The sequence below is a fragment of the Cervus elaphus genome, chromosome 23 (assembly GCF_910594005.1).
Source record: "Cervus elaphus chromosome 23, mCerEla1.1, whole genome shotgun sequence".
In the NCBI taxonomy this organism is placed as follows: Eukaryota; Metazoa; Chordata; class Mammalia; order Artiodactyla; family Cervidae; genus Cervus; species Cervus elaphus.
In genome coordinates this window covers 32,439,300-32,459,371 of record NC_057837.1, presented here as the reverse complement: position 1 = coordinate 32,459,371, position 20,072 = coordinate 32,439,300, and the positions used below count along the sequence as shown (strand labels likewise).

The window sequence follows — 20,072 nt, the reverse complement described above, 5'->3', positions numbered from 1 at the left end:
GAGAGTCAGACACGACTGAGTGACTAACACTTTCCAGAAAACATGGACAAAGATTAGTAAAATCCTTTATTATTCAACCATTTCTAAGAAAAATTTATCTTAAAAGAAACCCAACGTGTAAAGTAAATCCAAGGGGAACTGCTCTGAGGAGTCCCAGAACCTTGCCCCATTAAACCCCCAAACCATCTGACACCCAAGAAGACTGAGTGAGTCATCCCGAACAAGATCCTCCAGTCTAACATTGACAGTCTGCAGATTCAGCATCCATAGGTCAAAACTGCCAGGAAAAAAAAATTCCAAACGGTTCCAAAAAGCAAAACTTGAATGTGCTGTGCATGGGTGACTAATTACATAGCACTTACACTGTATTTACAACTATTGACATAGTATTTACATTTTACTAGGTATTACAAATAATTTAGAGATGATTTAAAGCAGTGGTCCCCAACCTCTTTGGCACCAGGGACCAATTTCATGGAAGGCAGGGGTGGGCTGGGGGTGGTTTGGGAGTTATTTAAGCACAATACATTTATTGTGAACTTTATTTCCATTATTAATACATCAGCTCCACATCAGATTATCAGGCATTAGATCCTAGAGGCTGGGGACCCCTGACTGAAAGTATATGGGAGTATTCATCTCCTTTGGGATGAACTCAGAGGAAGATGTGCTTCTTCTTGACTCTCCTGAATACCTCCAGTCTGAATTTTCCTTCCAGAATCCCTGAAGGGCTTTGGTCATGTGTGGTTCAATAAGACTGATTGAACAAGTCTCTCAAAATAACTGGAAAAGGAGGAAACACTGGCAGGAAAAGGAAAGATCTCATGTTTCCATGTCCAATGTGCCAGGGAAGTAGCAAAGCCATCCAATGCTTTATTTTTATATACATATTTTTTAAAATGTGTTCTTTTAAGATTGCAGGTTTCTTTTTGTAAGCAGATACTTATATCAATCACAAGTAACTGCCAAAAAAATGCTAATTTTCAGAAATAACTGCCTAAACTTTACAATAAAAATATTTCACTTTTATTGTAGTTTCTCTATGTTTAATTATTAGTGTGTCAAGTGTAATATACTGTTTATATCAACTACTTGTATTTTTCTTCTGCAACATACATATTCATGGCCTCTGCCCATCTCTCTTTTTGTACGTCTACATAAGTGTCTTAGGGCTTCCCTTGTAGCTCAGCTGGTAAAATATCTGCCTGGAATGTAGGAGACCAGGTTTGATTTCAGGTCATGAAGATCTCCTGGAGAAGGATATGACAACCCACTACAGTATTCTTGCCTGGAGAATCCCATGGATAGAGAAGCCTGCAGGCCATAGTCCATAGGCTCACAGTAGTTGGGCACTACTTAGTGACTAAACATAAGTATCTTATTAATTTGTAAGTGTTCAGTATTTGTAAAGAATATTTTAAAAAATTTTCGTTGGTAAAAACATCTTCTCCAACTTGTTAAAAAAAAAAGTCTATGGGAGGATGTGCATATGTTATATGAACACATGATGTCATTTTATGAGGGACTTTGAACATCTGCAGTTCTGTGTCCATGGGAGTCTTGCAGATATTGAGGGATGACTGTATTTCATCTTAGAAAAGGAAAGCAGGCTATCACTCTGGTCTAGTAGTGCACTTAAATAATTAATTCATCATTGTCACTGACTGGTAGCCAAGCAGATTTTGTAAAAGCTTAGTGCATTTTTTAAAAGAATACACTTAAATCTCAAAACCTATCAGTTTATTTCTTAAATAATACAATATGCTCTGTAATAGCCTATATGAGAAGAGAATCTAAAAATAAGAGTATATATATGTATGTATATGCATAACTGATTCACTTTGCTGTACAGAAACACAACACTGTAAATCAACTATACTCCAATAAAAACTTTTAAAAAACAGCAAAAAATATATAATAGTTAAGCTTACTAAAACATAATTTACTAAAAAGTAAATAGTTAACTAGAAATGACAAGCTTGTGTCTGATCAAATACAAATTGTCTATTGTCATAACTAAGGATGATCTGAATTAAGGCATACCCAGGGGTGTCTGGTATAGTCATTAGCAGGTATTATGCTAAACATTTTCCTATGCATAAGTAGGATCAGGATCTAACTCAGTCTTAATGGAGAGATCAGAGACGTCATTCATCTCAGAACACTAAAGCTGTTCCCATTAGTTACTGATGCTGCCTCAAGATCAAGGGCGATAGCTCAGTTCTTCTAGGCTGTAAAACAATAAACAGTTTTCAAATCAGAAAAATATAAACTATCGGTAGCAGTTCAACATGGATTTGTAAACAGCAATGTCAAAACTCTTCATTTTCTAAGACAAAAAACAGGGTTCGCGGGAAAGGGAAAAGTAACAAGTAAATATAACAGAGTTGCTTCCAAAGAATTCAAAGCTTCATAATGATCTCATTTTATCCTCAGATTATCCTTACCATTATACTAAAAAACTGAGAAATTTGCCTAGCAGTACCCAGAAAAATCACACACTGAGCCTCATCTGAATTTCAGTAGTCTTCTCAATGGATCAAAGAACTTTTTTCTGAGAAGCAGCTACTTCTGATTTTCTCAAAATTTATGACTGCCAGAGATTTGGGGAGGTGCTGCCAGGATGACTGTGTACCATGTTCAGGCTATAGGAAAAAGACTCATTCAATCAGTCGAGAGATGTAAGAGTTCATCAAATCAGCCAAGGGAAAACACAAGTCCTAAAGAAATCATCCCTTTTGGAGATTATCAGACTCAGTTTTCCAGAAATGTTTTACCTAACATTCCTGTCCATCCTGAGCACTGGAAATCCTACTGGCAGAGCAATCTGAAGCTCTTCTAACCAGACCAGACAGGGAAGCAGGTGTCAAAGGAAAGCATGAAAGTGTCTCAGAAAAAAGCCCAAGATAGAAAGGAAAACCTAGATGCATCAGAAAGAATAACCTACAGGAGAAGTAAAACAGGAACAGAAGAAACATTGAGTAGAAAATCTCTTAACCCAGTGGATAGCAGACCCTTAACATATCTGTATTCTGGATTTTCACATTTTCCTCCCCAGTATGTTTTACAATAACTGAATCCACCTCTTAGAATCTGAGTGCGTGCATGCTAAGTTGCTTCAGTCCTGTCCAACTCTTTGCGACCTTATGGACTGTAGCCCACCAGGCTCTTCTGTTCATGGGATTCTCCAGGCAAGAATACTGGAGTGGGCTGCCATCCCTAGAAGGCTCTAGGGGATCTTCCCAACCTATGGATAGTACCTGCGTCTCTTCTGTCTCTTGCATTGGCAGGTGGGTTCTTCACAACTACGCCACCTGGAAAGCCCTACAGAGGGTACTTATATTCCGCTAACAATTACCAATTATTTAGTATGACTACAGATTGAGTTAGACAACTTGCACTTGAATTCTGGTTCAGCCATTTACTAGCCCAGCGATCTTTATATAGTTAATTAAATTTGAAAGACAGAAGCTGAGTAGCCTCCTCCAAATTGCTGTCTAACTTGATTATAAGAGGATCTGAAATGTATCCCTTGCAGGTACTGGGGTGACTGCTTTACGTGCATCATCTCCTCAAAAGAGCCTTTAATAGGGATTCGTGAAGAGAAAAGTACGTCAGGTCAGAGAATCCACAAACTTTGAAAAAGCCATGGTGTAAAACCAACCAGGAAATATGCCTTGAGGACAAATGTAGAGGCTGAAGAGATTAGGGTTAGGTCATATATGCTATGCCGAAAAGTGCAAATTCCTGTGGAAAGCTGTAGATTCATTCAACTATTTTAATCAGAGGAGCCGTAAGATCACATTTACATTTTAGAAATATCACTGTCACCCGGAAAATAACTGGGGACAGACTGGAAGCAGGGATAAGAGAGCTGCTGGACTACTCATCAGAGGGCAAGCGAAACGTGCCTGGGTGGCGGCAGTGAGGAAAAAAAGGATGGGAGACATGAACGAAGGGACCGATGAATAAACTTAAGAGCTATTAGAAGCACACCGACTGCGACCGCACCAGAATCCTTGAGGGCAAGTTCAGGGTACCTGTCTCACAGCAGACAGCGTGTATTTCCTGGGAGAATCTAGAAAATGACAATTACAGAATTTAAGAATGACATCCAGGTTCTTGACATATGTGACTACGTAAACTGAAGCACCAGTCATCAGAATAGAGGAAAAGCATACTCAAAACGAAAAGTTTGAATGTAATTCTGAACATGCTGAATTTGAATATTCAACTCCAGTAAAGAGAATGTTGTGTGTTTTTTAAGTCCACATTCTGCCCACTTACTAAGAGCCGATGCTGCACCTGGAGTTTAAACCCAAAGCCCAAGCAAGGTCTTTCCCTCAAACTAAACTGCAGGAGACTGATACTGACATTTATGAAAATTAAACTCGTTGTGGTTTGATACTGACTGGGCTAACAAAACATGTCCAAGATTGTAGGGTATGAACTGGACCAAAGCAGTGTGACTAGGAATGCAAATGCAGTATTATAAAAACTAAGACATGATGATTCGGCAGAAGCAGGGTCATGATTCCAAAGATGTCTCTTGGGTTTCAAACCAAGATAACTAGAACATGATAAAATAAACTACATAATTAAGAAAGAACCCATCTGGAAAGATAAGCTCAGTTTTCTGACATTGATTTTTTTTTTAGGTGGTAACAGAATACCAAATAGATAGGCAAGGCCAGAGAGGGAGCAAAGTATCAACAACTCATTATTTAATAAATACATATTGAGTGCTTCCTATGTACCAGGCATTGGCCCTAAGGTACTACAACAGAACTGAAAATTTCTCATCCTCCAGGAGTTTATATTCCACACACAAGACAATCAATCAATCAATCAATGGGAGGTAGCTGAGTATAATGAAGAAACAAAATGCAACAAGGACACAGGGTGAAGATGGTATTTTTTACAGAAAGAAATTAGGGGAAGCCTCTCTTAGAAACGTATTTGAACAGTCTTGAAAGACTGATGAATATAAAATCTTCAAATATTTGGGGTAAGAATGTCCTAGACAAAGAAAACAGCACAACGTAGATACCACAGCAGGAATGAGCTTGGCGTACTAAGAACTTAGAATGAAAGTGTCTGGAGATCATAATATCGGAACACAGGAAGGATAAGACTGTGAGCCACACTAGGAACCTGCATTTCCCAATAAGTGGCATGGGAAGGTCCTGGAAGATTCTGAGCAGGTAAATGACAGTATCTCAGATTTTTAAAAGAACACGGATCTTTGTACATGAAAACTGATTGTAAAGGGCAAGAACGGAAGCAAAGAAGCCAATAGCTCCTGCCAGTCTATCAAAGAGAGAAGGATGACTGGAGTAAGATAACAGTGATGAGCGAAGGAGAAGCGATGAGATTCTAGATATATTTTTAAAGAAGAACCAGAAGAATTGGCTTAGAGTAAAGATGTGGAGGGTGAAGGAAAAGGAGAATCAATGATGACTCCTAGCCATTAGAGCGGAGAAGGCAATGGCACCCCACTCCAGTACTCTTGCCTGGAAAATCCCACGGATGGAGGAGCCTGGTAAGCTGCAGTCCATGGGGTCGCTAAGACGCGGACACGACTGAGCAACTTCACTTTCACTTTTCACTTGCACTGGAGAAGGAAATGGCAACCCACTCCAGTGTTCTTGCCTGGAGAATCCCAGGGACAGGGGAGCCTGGTGGGCTGCCATCTATGGGGTCGCACAGAGTCGGACACGACTGAAACAACTTAGCAGCAGCAGCAGCAGACATTAGAGATGAGTGACTGTATCAGCAATGCCATCTATTGAAATAGGCAAGGATGAAGGACTGAGCAGATGTGGGGAAGAAACCAAAAACTGTTATTATCTCTATTTCCCATACTAACAATAAGGAAACCAAGGCACAGTATGTTTAAGCAACTTAGCAAAGTTAAATGGCTGGTCAGCAGCTAACCTGGGAATTGAGTTTAGGCAGTGCAGCTTCAGAGTCTGAATTCTTAACACTAAGCTAAATTGCCTCGTAAGACTCCAAAGGGAAAAAAAAAGTCAAAAAATAAGTTCTAGGACTGAACATTTGGAAGTCACAAAAAAAAAAATAAGAGAGAGAGAGGGAAGCCAAAAAGACTTAAAAAGAGCTAAGCAGAAAGTTAGAAAAAGTTTGGTGTCCTAGAAATCAAGAGAATAAAGTACATCAAAAACAGGAATGCTAAGAGATCAACAAAGAAATGGAATAGGAATTGACTGATGGATTTGGCAAAATGGAATTCACCAGGGACTTTGAAATAAAAGCTTGATGGAATGAGTTATCTTTATAATTCAAGAGTTCAACTGAGCAAGAAATAAAACATCTGAAATGAGATTCATGTGTTCAATAAATGTTTACTGAATGTTTACTAGTGCCAGACAGTGGTCTACATGTTGGAACAAACCAAACAAAAAGCTCTGTCCTCAGGGAGCATATGTTCTAATAACATATTGAGGCGTTTCTTCAAAGGAAAAGTTATCTTCAGTGTTTTACTTCTTTACATAAAATGTTACATGGTATAAATCAGTAAATTTCTGATTTATGGTTTCAGTTTACCAGTTTATTGATGAATAAAGCTAACGGCAATTCATTTTGAAGTGGTAAAAATATATGCTAATGTTAAGTGATAAATATATCAAGTGAGTTAGTGAGAGTGTATCACTGACATGCTCACTGATGGATAAAGTGAGAAGAAATAGTTAAATGTATTATACATACTATATTCTGTATGCTATCCTAGTAAAAAAATTTTAAATGGGAGTCTACTGGACTCTGTCCGAGGATGATTTACTGAGAGTCTCTGGCAAGTCTTCTTAGATAACCTTTCATGATATTTTGATACATGGATCATGCAAAAGAATTGATCCAAACACTAAAACCTAGCTTTTAAAAGGTAAAATTTTCTGGGACTTCCCTGGTGGTCCAGTGGTTAGGATTCTGCTTCCACTGCCAAAGGCACAGGTTTGACAGGGAACTAAGACTCCACCAGTCACCAGCCAGAGCAGCCAAAATAAAACAAGCAAAAAAGTAAGCTTTTCTGGAGCAAAACAATGCTCCTATACTCAAGAAGCTTACCCTAGCAGGTTCAACTGATACATTCTCAATTCAACAAACTTTTATTAGGCATCTCCTCTGTAGCAACAAGTAATAGTTAAGGAGCATAACGCAAGATATGACTACCTTTAATATGAAATAATTTAGTAAAGACAAAAAGTATTGCAGGAGGTCTGAAAAGGGTGGCAACAACAGTGGGATAGAACAATGTTTCTCAACTGGAAACTACTTTGTGCCCTCAGGGGACATTTAGCTGTGTCTGGAGATGTTTTAAATCATAGCTGTGGGTTGGATGGGGAGAGGTCAGGGATGCTACTGAACACCCTACACTGCAGAGGACAGATACCCACGACAAAGACATTTACCTGGTCCAAACCGTTCGTAATGTCACCTATGGAAACTCCAAGTTAGAGTAATCAGGATATGATTCAGGTATGAGCTGGATGCTGAGTTGGCCTTTAGTCATGAGGACATGCAGAAAGGTAGAAGAAACAATACAAGCAAAAGTGTAAAAGCAAGAAGGAGCCTGTGTCTGAATTGGGTGGTGCAGGTACTGGGAAAGGGTTTGACATTAAAAATCCAATGGAAATGCGGGTTCAAAGGGCAATGGGATATATAGATGATTATGTAGGTGGAAGCTCGGTTACATACAACCATGAAAACTAGATTAAGGTGCTGGAAACAGAAGGAGCAGGTATTAAGAAACTGCTTTATTTTAACCATTTGCCCTGGAAATTAATGTAGTAAGTTATAAAACCACTTGAGAGCAGCGACCACGGCTCTTATTCATCACTATCTCTTATGTCACTGAGCAGTGTCCTATAAACAGTGTGTGCTAAATACTTATTAAGTTAAATGTTACTTTCCAATTATTTATTTATTAAATACCCCTAGTGAACGCTAAGGCTCCATCCACTGCTAAGATGCAGGACATTCATTTAAAATATCCCAAAAAAGTTATCTTTGAGTTGATGCCTACTATCTAAAGGCACTGCAGCAGATCCTCTACACATGTTATTGAACCACAAACAGGATGTGTTTTCCCTCTCTTTAAAGATGAGGACACCAGGGCTCAAAGAACCCTGGTTATTACCTTAAGTAACCTGCCCATGATTTCCTTCTGAGCTAGGCAGTGGCCGGGACAGGACTGAAACATTTTCTAATCTTAACCCAAACCATCAAGCTTCAGTGGCAGGCTGTAAGTTGGGAATTAAAAAGCAAATTCAAACCTTTCATAATTAAACTACACAAATAGAGAAACAGTAATTCCATAAGGTCGTCCTTATTTTTCTTGACTATAACCATTAGACATGGTGTTTAACTTGCTTTCATTTCACACCTGTGCACCATACAAATGCATTCAAATCACTCCAAAATTCTCTCAGGGAAAATTCAAACTCCTGTCATTCATTATTACCCTCAGACCAGGAAAACACACACACAGAGCTAACCTGTTGAATTGGTATGATCAGTACTTAAAACTTGTGATTCACGAAACAAACAAAAAAGAGTATTTCAAATTCAGAACAAATTAGCATTTTCAGATCCCAGGTCCTCTTCTACACTTAAAGAACTCAGACCTACCCTAGGAAGGCAGCCCAGCGAATCAGGTCCTCAAGCGTGTTTATATTGTTGTCAAGTATTCCATCTTCATCTCTCTCCCAGTATCTTTAAGAGTCTACCCTTAACCAAAGCTCTCTCCTCCCTCTCCCTGGTAGTTATAAAACAGATTTTAAAGTCCTCTAAGGAAGCTAACCTAAAACATTATGCCAGTTCCCAACGTTTGACATGTGTCCGGGAAACCCTTCATCACACAGCTTATCATCCTACGCCAGCTGGGACTCCCTAGCTCTCGATTCTGTCCTCCCAGGAGCAATGTCCCAGCACCAGATGCCACACCAGCTGTTCCTCCGCGGCCTTCGACACCCACCTTTCCAGCAGTTCCTTCGGAACCCACAGCCCCAGCTCCAGGCCTATTTCCCAAGCTCTCTCAGTCTCCCCCCGCCCCCTTTTTTTGTAAGAAGATGCGACATGCCCCCAACCTCCTCCAAACCCTTACAAAAAGAGCCTCAGGAAAGAGAAAGGACTCCGCCCGACCCGGGGGTCCAGACCGTCCGCCGGGAGCGGGCCGAGCGGGCTCGCGGTCCGCCGGGGGCTGGACAGGGGGGCGGCAGAACCACCTACCGACATCCTGATCGAAGGGATTGGTGGCAAACAGAGGCATCTCCACTGCGTGCAGAGGTGTCCGCAGGGACTCCCCCTCGACACCACGGGAGTCAGGGTGCGACCTAGGAAGGAAGTCTCCTCGGGCAAAAACAGCGGCCGAGACGGACTCTCCACGGCCCGCTACAGCCCCAGCTCTCCCCGACCCCCAGCAACCGCGGCAGCAGCGGCGGCGGCGGCAAGAGCGGAGGAGCCGCGAAGGCCCCGGGCGCGGAGCCTGTCGGGAATCTGGGTGCCCTGGGCTTCGCCTGTCCAGAACCTGCCCCGAACTTGCCCCGCAGAAACCGGCCCAACCTCAGAGCCCCCTCCGCCCGGACCCCCTTTGACTAGCCCCACGGGACAGTGGCAGGGATGCCTGCCTTTCCTGACTTGGCCTTGGTCCGGCGCCTCCGGAGGACGGGGTCCTCCAGGCGCGCCGAAGACGACTAACGAGCTCAGGCGTGAATCAGAGGATGAGCAGAAAGAAAAGGGGTCGCGTCTGGCTAGAGAGAAACCCTCTTTTCCCCCGTGCTCCGATGGTGGTCACAAGTTTGTGGTCCCTAGGGGGGAGGATGGAAACTCCATTCCTTATCTAAGTAAAAGGGATTATGAGTTCAGGTCGCTGCCCGCGGTGACAGGAAGCTTGCTCTGGTAAAGTCATGTGAGCGGGCGGCTTGGCTCGAATCCCAAAGAGGGGAGTGTCAGGCGCGCGGCTCCTCGCGGAGGCTGGGGCGGCGCTGGCACCTTCCAGCGAGTCCCCGAAGGGCTGCCTGGAAGCTCTGTCGAAAGCTCTTCTAGCTGGGCGTTGGCAGCTACTAGCTGTGTGATCCGCAGGCTGTTAACAGTGATTGGCAGTTGACCAAAAAGGTCTGCGATAGACAACCCCCCCTCCAAAAAAAAAAAAAAAAAACGAGCAAAAAAAAAAAGAAAGCTGAAAAATGGATCTAAAGCTTGATCAGTGATTAGTAATAACTTAAACTATTTAGTAATTTTATTTATAAGCTTACTTAACAATAACAAAAATTGTTCTCTGTATCCTGTAGAAATTCTAAGGAGCATCTTGCATGTAAATTGAAATTATGTAAATTTACCAAAATTTACCGTAACTGCTGACTGTAGCATGTAAACGTTTAGAACGTGTCAACAAGGTTAGTATTGTGATAGACGGAGAGTGCTTAGAAAAAATCCATTATGAGGTTCCGTTTTTAAAAGTGAGAAATGCAGATTAAAGTAGTGTTTAGATACGTTTTTGTCAGACAAAGATGCAAAAGAACCAGGGATGTGGGGAATCATACACTCATATTGTTAAATGAAATTATTAGTCTCTCAGTAGAAATATTTGAAAATGTGTAACACAAGGTTTTAAAATGTGAATACCTCTGGACCCAACAACTTTTTGAAATTTATCCTAAAGACATTCTTTAACAACATGAACAAAGATGTTCATGGCAACATTGCTTATAATATCAAAGCACTGTTAACCAGAAAAATGCAGGACATTAGGGATTAGACAGCTAACTTCCTTCTTGGTGCCTCAGTTTTTTCATCTGTTATGAAACAGGAGTGATAATCGGGTTGTAAGGATCAAATGGATTCATACAAAGGAAGCCCCTGAATACCTAGCATATAGTAAGCACTAAATAAGTGTAAGTAATCATTTTAATTCGTATTGGTCATAGTACACACAGTCTAAAAATTCTCCAGCTATTATAAGTGTTAATACAGATCTGTGTTTTTACAGAATGACATCTAAGTATATTCCTTTTTTAAAAGCTGCTTACAAAACCATATAGGTTTATGCAGTACCCCAAATTTTCAGTTTGAAAAGGCATAGATGAGAATAATTTGATTATCTCTGAATTGTAAGATCTGTGATGATATTTTGTTCTTAGGCAGTTTATATTTTACAAATATTTTAATGATGTGTTACAAATACATGAGCCTATGTTTCTTTGAAAAGCAGAAAAATAGTTAACAGTGTAAAAAATGTGGTATGTTAGTCCCACCAGTTCTTTACACTTTAAGGAGCCAATACCAAGGCTTGCTTATGTTTCCTTATGACAAGTATAAAATTCTTCCAAAACATCAGTATTAATCAGTGAAGTGGAAAATTCTCTCTGAAAAACCAGTTTTTGATTACTGGGCTGACAGGATCAGGTGACAACTTGTCTACCTCAAGTTCCCAAACATTAGTGTCTGGTACACATTAATCATAATTGTCCTGTATCTGAGCCAGATATTTATGAAGAAGCATTTGGTTGTGCTTTGTGCATCACTGAAGAACTATGTTGCCAGCAGTAAGCTAGTGAGCAAATTGTTCAAGCCTTGCTCATCAGTATGTGCGCTCTGGAAATACTAAAGTAAAATAGCACACTTAGTAATCTTCATAGAATTATCCATGTATTCTGACCTGGAAGAATGATGTTGGCCGTTTGAGGACTTTATGATTAATAGGCTATGGAAGCATTTTTAATATTATTTAACATAAAACCAAATAGAAAAACTGAAAGTGGTTTGTATTTTGAAGTTGCCTTTCCATGATTATCCCTTAAAACATTGAAACTACATGAGTTTCACTTTTACTTTTACCATAGTTTTTAAAACGTTGTAGTGACACATTCAGGGGCTTCCACAGTGAGTCAGTGGTAAAAAATCTACCTGCAATGCAGTAGACACAGGAGATGCAGGTTTGATCCCTGGGTCAGGAAGATACCCTGGATAACTCCAGTATTCTTGCCTGGAAAATCCCGTGGACAGAGGAGGTTGGTGGGCTACAGCCCATGGGGTCGCAAAAGGTCAGACGGGCGTCAGACAAAAAGAAACATTCAAGTGTTTCTGTAATATGTGTTTACTAGATTCTGTGGTTAATTTTGATATATTATTCCCTTTTTCTTTTTTGGTTTGATTTTGAAAATTCTAATACATTAAAAAAAGAAGAAGACACCTCCATGCAAATAGAGTTACTCCAGGAAAATTTTAAGGTTTAAAAAACAGAACCTTACTAACACTACTTCAGTTCACACTCCCATCATCTTTTAGATGATTTTTTACGTTTATCTCCTGCTATGTTTTTCTCCTTTCCTACTGCTGTGGACTGAATCATGTCCCCACAAAATTCATATGTTGAAGTCCTGACTACCAATGTGATAATATTTAGAGATAAAGCCTTTGGTAGATAATTGCTGCTGCTGCTGCTAAATCACTTCAGTCATGTCTGACTCTGTGCGACCCCATAGACGGTAGCCCACCAACCTCCTCTGTCCATGGGATTCTCCAGGCAAGAATACTGGAGTGTGTTGCCGTTTCCTTCTCCAATGCATGCATGCTAAGTCTCTTCAGTCGTGTCCGACTCTGTGCGACCCCATAGACGACAGCCCACCAGGCTCCTCTGTCCACAGGATTCTCTAGGCAAGAATACTGCAGTGGGTTGCCATTTCCTTCTCTGGATAGATAGGCAATTACATTTATAAGAGGACATGAAGGTGGGGCCCTTGTGGTCGGATTAGTGCCGTTATAAGAACAGATACCAGAGAGCTTACTCTCTCTCCTCTCTGCCATGTGAGGACACAGTGAGAAGGCAGCTGTGTCTGCAAGCCAGAAAGAGAGTGCTCCCCAGAACCTGATCATGCTGGTAGCCTGATCTCAGATTTCCAGTCTCCAGAACTGTTTTTAAAAATCTCTTGTTTAAGCCCCTGGCCTAAGACATTTTCTTACAACAGCTGAATAAATACACCTACGTTTCTCCATACCCCTGCTGGAATGATTTTTCTAAAACAAAAATCTGATTATGTTATTCCTTTAAAGTTATCACATGGTTCTTCAGTCATTTAATAAATATTAACTCCTTATGTGTACCAAGTACCATACTAGATGCTGAAAACACAGAGATTAAAGCTCTTTTATAGAGTATAGCTGATGGGGAATGCAGTCACTGAATAAAGAATTAAGTCCTAATTCCTTAGTATTACATCCTTATAGAACTGGTCCGTGAAAATCTCATTTTTTAAAAACTAGTTTCTCAGACCCTCTACTTTAGTCTTTCAGATTCCCCCATATTTTCCATGTCTTCAAACAAGCATTTCTTTCTACTTTCCTGCTCTGGTTCTATACCTTCTCTAAATCTCCACTCAAATTCCAATTCCGAACTGTCATAGGCACATAGTAAGTATTTGTTAGTTAATTGATTATTGACCATTTCTATCATAGAACTTAATGGTATTACATTAAGTATCTTCTACTACATAAAAGTCACCCCAAAGTTTCTGACCTAGGACAACAATAATCATTTCTTTTGCTTGCAAATCAAAAACTTGAACAGAACTCTGTGGGCATAGCTTGCCTGTCTTCCATACAAGGTCAGTAAGAGAGGGGTCAAGGCTGGGATCATTGACTGGGACTACAGTCTTTTGAAAGCTTGCACACTTACATAACTGGTGGTTGACTCTGGCAATTGGCTGGGTCTTTGGGGCTTTTGGCCGGAACACCTGCAGGGGACCTCCCGTGTGTCAGCACGTTGGACTGAGCATTGTAAGAGGCAGGAAAAGGAAACTCCCAGTTTCTCAAGACCTCAACTAGAAAGTGGGCATAGCAGTGCTTCTGTCATATACCACTGGACAAGCAATTGCAGCATCTACACTCAAGGGGAAAGGAAATAAAACCCACCTCTCCATGGAAAGAGTATTGAAGAATTTGGGGGCCATATTTGAAAGCTGCCACACTATTGTAACTTTTTACTTGTTTCCATAGCATTGGCCTGTGACTCTCTTATCTCTGGGTTCCCAGACTTTCAACAATAGGTGTTCCATAAACATTTGTTAAATGCAGTAAATAAAATATGTCATGATTAAATTGGCACACTGCCATTAGCAGCCATGGGGAGTGACAGGCTCTGGCCTTACCTTTTCACCATAACCAAGTAAAACACTGGACGAAATGTATGAAAACAACTGATTGCAGACCTGAAACAGCAGTCTGTGAGCCCAAGGAGAAAAAAGCAATGAGCCCTATGATTGCCACAGCCTTCTGTCTAGAGTCAGTTTCTGATTATGCCCAGGAAGGGAAAACCCCAAAATTACCAAATGGGATAATGAATGACATTTTACAAAGATAAAGGCATAAATTCACTAGAAGACAGTAATATCAAATGTGTTTAACCTAAAGACTGAACTGTAAAAAGAGGAAGCAAGATTTACAGAACTGATAGAAGAAATAGATACATCCAGAGTTTTGTTATCTATTTTAATACTCCTCTCTCAGGAAAAGATAGAACAAATAGGAAATTACTAATTACACAGAAGACAAAGAACTCTCTCAACCAACTGGACCAAATTGACATTTGTGATGGCCCCACCCAAACACTGCAAGACAAACATTCTTGTCAAGTAGACAAGAACAGAAACAAAGACAAGATGCTGGCTGTATAAGGACTCAAAACAATTTGAAGGATAAAATTAAGTAGATTGTTTTCTTGACTAAAACAATTAACTTAGAAAGGTAACAAAGCTATCTGAAAATTTCAATTTATGTAAAGATTAAACAATATAGTTCTAAATAATCTGAGTCAGAGGAAAATCAGAGACTATTTTGAACTAGATGAAAGTGAAAACAACCAATCAACATTTGTGAGATGCAATTAAAGTGATGCTTAGAGGAAATACTTTAAGCATTAGATATTAGAAAAGAAACTCTAACATCAATGAGCTAAGCTCCTACCTTAAGAAGATAGAAAAAGAATTCAAGTAGAAAAGGGAAATAATAAAGATAAAACCAGAAATCAATAAAACACAAAATCAATAAAACCAAAATTCAACCTTCTTAAAAGTCAAAATTGATAGCACTCAAGGAAATGGCAACCCACTCCAGTACTCTTGCCTAGAAAACTCCATGGATGGAGGAGCCTGGTGGGCTACAGTCCATGGAGTTGCAAAGAGTCGGACATGACTGAGCAACTTCACGACTTCACTTTACCTAGATCAAAACATTAATAAGAGGAAAAAAATTACCAGTATCAACAATTAAAGAAGCAGCATGACTATAGATCCTGTAATTAAAACATTACACAAATAATATTAAACCAAAACATTCATAAAGGAATATTCTTTTAAAAATCTTTAGGCTGATAAATTTGATAACATCAGTTCAGTTCAGTCACTCAGTAGTGTCTGACTCTTTGCGAACCCATGGACTGCAACACGCCAGGCCTCCCCGTCCATCACCAACTCCCAGAGTCTACTCAAACTCATGTCCATTGAGGCAGTGATGCCATCCAACCATCTCATCCTTTGTCATCCCCTTCTCCTACTGCCTTCAATTTTTCCCAGCATCAGGGTCTTTTCCAATGAGTCAGTTCTTTGCATCAGGTGGCCAAAGTATTGAGTTTCAGCTTCAGCATCAGTCCTTCCAAAGAATATTCAGGACTGATTTCCTTTAGGATGGACTGGTTGGATCTCCATGAAGTCCGAGGGACTCTCAAGAGTCTTCTCCAACACCACAACTCAAAAACATCAATTCTTCGGCTCTCAGCTTTCTTTACAGTCCAACTCTCACACCCATACGTGACTACTGGAAAAACCATAGCCTTGACCAGACAGACCTTTGTTGGCAAAGTAATGTCTCTGCTTTTTAATATGCTGTCTAGGTTGGTCATAACTTGTCTTCCAAGGAGTAAATATCACACACATTGAGATATATATATATTTATATTATACATATTATTTGTATTTTATATATATATATGTATATATATATCAATGTGTGTGCTTAGTCACTCAATTGTGTCTAACTCTTTGTGACCCCATGGACTGTAGTCCACTCAGCTCCTCTGTCCATGGGGATTCTCCAGGCAAGAATATTGGAGTGGGTTGCCATACCCTTCTCCAGGTGATCTTCCCAACCCAGGGATAAAACCCAGGTCTTCCACATTGCAGGTGGATTTTTTTACCTTCTGAGCCACCAAAGAAGCCTATATATATATATGTATATATATGTATATATATATATCAGTACCAGAAATTAAATTCTTAATTACACTTTACAAAAATCTCCTAGGTCCATGAGTTCAATTGTTAGTTATATCAAACTTCTAAGGAAGAAATAATATCAAACATTTACAAAATCTTTTAGAAAATACACCAGATGAGAACAATTTCCTAATTATTGTATGAGACCAAAAGCATCCTGACACCAAGATCAGATGTTATAATTATCAAAATTATTATTAAAATATAATATTTTAAAATATTATAATTATATTAAATAATACCTTTATTAATAGAAATATAACAATCCTTTTTTTTTTTAACAATCCTTTTAAAAAAGAAATTTATAGGAATATGAAGAGAATACATCATGACCAAGTAGTGTATCCCAGGACTATAAAGTTATTTTAGTATTTGAAGATCAATCAACATAGTTCACCATACTAACAGTATGTAAGAGAAAAACCATATGAAAATTTCAATAGCCACAGAAAATTACTATTTGACATAATTCAAAACCTTTGTGATAAAAACAACAAAGAATAGAAGAAACCTTTTTCAACCTAATAAAAGTCATCTCTGAAAAACTTAGACCTAACAACTTACTCAATGGTGAAAGAGAATGATTCTTCTATAGTAAGAAGCAACAGAAGAATGCCCATTTTTACGCTACGGTTTAATGACAATCTTAGTGCTAAAGCCAAGAAGAAAAAGGAATATATTTTTCACACTTTGACTTTAGCCAAGATGGAATAACAGAGACTGGATTTATCATTTTGCCTGAAACAACTGAAAACTAGGTGAAATGATTATAGTTGGAAATTTCAACTCCCCATCTCAATAGTAGAAGACTTGAGTACTATCATCGAACTTAAATGAAACTGATACAACACTACATCTGATGAAAGCTGATTACATAGTCTTTTCAAGTGCATGACATACCAAGATAGAGAATATTCCATGCCATAAAACAAAGCTTAATACATTTAAAAGGAGTCAAGTCATACAGAGTATGTTCAGTTCAGTTCAGTTTGGCTCAGTCGTGTCCAACTCTTTGCGACCTCATGGACTACAACATGACAGGCCTCCCTGTCCATCACCAACTCCCAGAGTCTACTCAAACTCATGGCCATTGAGTCAGTGATGCCATCCAACCATCTCATCCTCTGTTGTCCCCTTCTCCTCCTGCCTTCAATCTTTCCCAGCATCAGGGTCTTTTCCAATGAGTCAGTTCTTTGCATCAGGTGGCCCAAGTATTGGAGTTACAGCTTCAGCATCAGTCCTTCCAAAGAATATTCAGGACTGATTTCCTTTAGGATGGACTGGTTGGATCTCCTTGCTGTCCAAGGGACTCTCAAGAGTCTTCTCCAAACCACAGTTCAAAAGCATCAATTCTTCAGTGCTCAGCTTTCTTTATAGTTCAACTCTCCCATCCATTCATGACTACTGGAAAAACCATAGCCTTGACTAGTTGGACCTTTGTTGGCAAAGAGTATGTTCTCTGAGCACAAATGAATTAAATTAAAAATAAATTGCAGAAGGATATTTGAAAGTACCCAAATATTTTGAAACTAAGTAACACTTCTAAATAACGCATTGGTTAGAGGAGAAATAAAAATGAAAAATAGGAAGTATTGAGAAAGGGCTGATACTGAAAATATAAAATAACAAAATTTACGAGAAGCAATTATAACAGTATTTAGAGGGATATTTATAATATAATATAGCATATATGGGCTTCCCTGGTAGCTCAGCTGGTAAAGAATCCACCTGCAATGCAGGATACCCTGGTTTGATTCCTGAGTTGGGAAGATGCCCCCTGGAAAAGGGATAGGCTACCCACTCCAGTCTTCTTGGGCTTCCCTGGTGACTCAGATGGTAAAGAATCCACCTGCAATGTGGGAGACCTGGGTTCAATCCCTGGGTTGGGAAGATCCCCTGGAGGAGGGCATGGCAACCCACTCCAGTATTCTTGTTTGGAGAATGCCCATGGACAGAGGAGCCTGGTGGGCCACAGTCCATGGGGTCACAAAGAGTCAGATGCAACTGAGCGACTAAGCACAGCACAGCATATAGCATATATGCTAGAAAAGAGGAAAGTTCTCAAATCAATGATCTTGATTTCATTTTAAGGATCTAGAAAAAACTGCAAATGAAACCCAAAGGAAGCAGAAGAAAAAAGTATTAAACATCAGGGAAGAAAGCAATGAAAAAGGAAACAGAGAAACAATAGCAGAAATCACACTTAAAGTTTTTGAGGAGATAAATAAAATTGATATAACTATTAGATTGACAAGGGAAATGGAGAAAATATACAAATTTCCAGTTTCAGGAATGAGAGAAGTGACATCACTACAGATGCCACAGATATTAAGAGGATAATAAGGGAATATTATTATGGCCAATTCTCTTTAAAACATAAATATATATAGGCCTCACAGCTTGCAGGATCTTAGTTCTCTGATCACAGATGGAACCTGGGCCCATAGCAGTGAAAATGACAAGTCCTAACACTGGACCACCAGGGAATTCCCATATTATGGCCTACTCTATACCTGTAAATTAGATAAAAAGAAAAGGCAAATTCCTTCAACAGCAAAAAATTCTAAAGCTCAAGACAGAAATAGTTTACTTGAATAGCTCTATTTCTATTAAAGAATGTAATTTCTTATTGTCACTCAATTCCTAACTTCCACTTTGACTCCTTTCTTTATAAAGATTATGTATTTTCTTTAACCTAAATAACTGCTAATGACTGGGCAATTGGATTAGCAACACTCATCAGCTGGTCGGGGTTTATGGTGATTCAGTTGACTTAGTTTGCATCTGATGTATCATGAAGGATGTTTGAAAATAAAGACATCCCCAAGAAATCTGCTCCTCCCCAGCATTTACCATTCAGACTTTTCACAGGCTTTCATGCATGTTAAAATGAGCTACAGATTTCCAAAAGAGATAACTACAGTTATGAAGGTGGCTCAAAGTTTTGGGGCAGAATGAATCAGAATATGTAAAATTTCTAACCATACCAAGTGTTGGCCGGGATGTAGACCCTCTGAAACTCCTCCACTGTGCTGGTGGGAACGTAAAGTGGTACAACCCCTTTGGAAAACACTTTAGCAGTTTCTTTGAAAATTAGACAAATATCAACCATGCGACCCAGTCATCCCACTTCCTAAGTATTTACCTAAGAAAAAGGAAAGTGTATTTCTGTACGAAGACTTGTCAACAAATGTTCATAGTTGCTTTATTTGTAACTGGGAGAAAAAAAAACCCAAATATCTAAACATGAGTAGATAAACTATGTGGTAAATAGATAAACTGTGGTATATCCATGAAATAGAATACTTCTCAGCAATGAAAGAGAGTAAATTACTGATACACACTGCCACATGGATGAATCTCTAATTCACAACCAGCTACATAATTGGTGGAACACAGAGCAAAATGAAAATATGGATTCCCTTGCTCACATATTATTAAGAATTTCAAAACAGTGACAGCAGAGCATTAAAACAAGTGCCAAGGCCTTTAAAGAACAAGATCCTACAGGACTGCACCAGCCACATGCCTGTGAAGGAGGACCTGTTCAAAATAATTATCCTGAGTGAAGGGAGACAGACACAAAGGGTACATAACATATGGTTTCACTTATTTTTATATTAATTTTTATTGGAGTATGGTTGTTTACAATGCTGTATTTCCACTGTACAGCAAAGTGAATCAGCTCTATGCATACATACATCCCCTCTTTTTTTGGATTTCCTTCCCACTTAGGTAACATCAGAGCACTGAGTAGATTTCCCTGTGCTATACAGTAGGTTCTCCTTA

The 20,072-nt window shown here is 39.4% G+C and overlaps 1 protein-coding gene across 5 annotated transcripts in view; it reads right to left on the bottom strand.

The window, feature by feature from the left end:
* The window catches only part of STAM (signal transducing adaptor molecule), a 61,415-nt gene extending 51,925 nt beyond the window's left edge, over window positions 1-9,490 (bottom strand). For 4 of the 5 annotated variants that reach the window (XR_006336932.1, XR_006336933.1, XR_006336934.1 and 1 more), the window contains exon 1: window positions 9,247-9,489. Coding sequence is in view for 1 of the 5 variants with exons in the window: in XM_043883282.1 (XP_043739217.1) it covers window positions 9,247-9,286 (40 nt within the window). In the remaining 4 variants the exon portion in view is untranslated. Of the gene's footprint in view, window positions 1-9,246 lie in introns of all 5 variants that reach the window. The other variant, XM_043883284.1, reaches the window with a different exon arrangement.
* Between the last annotated feature and the right edge of the window lie 10,582 nt (window positions 9,491-20,072).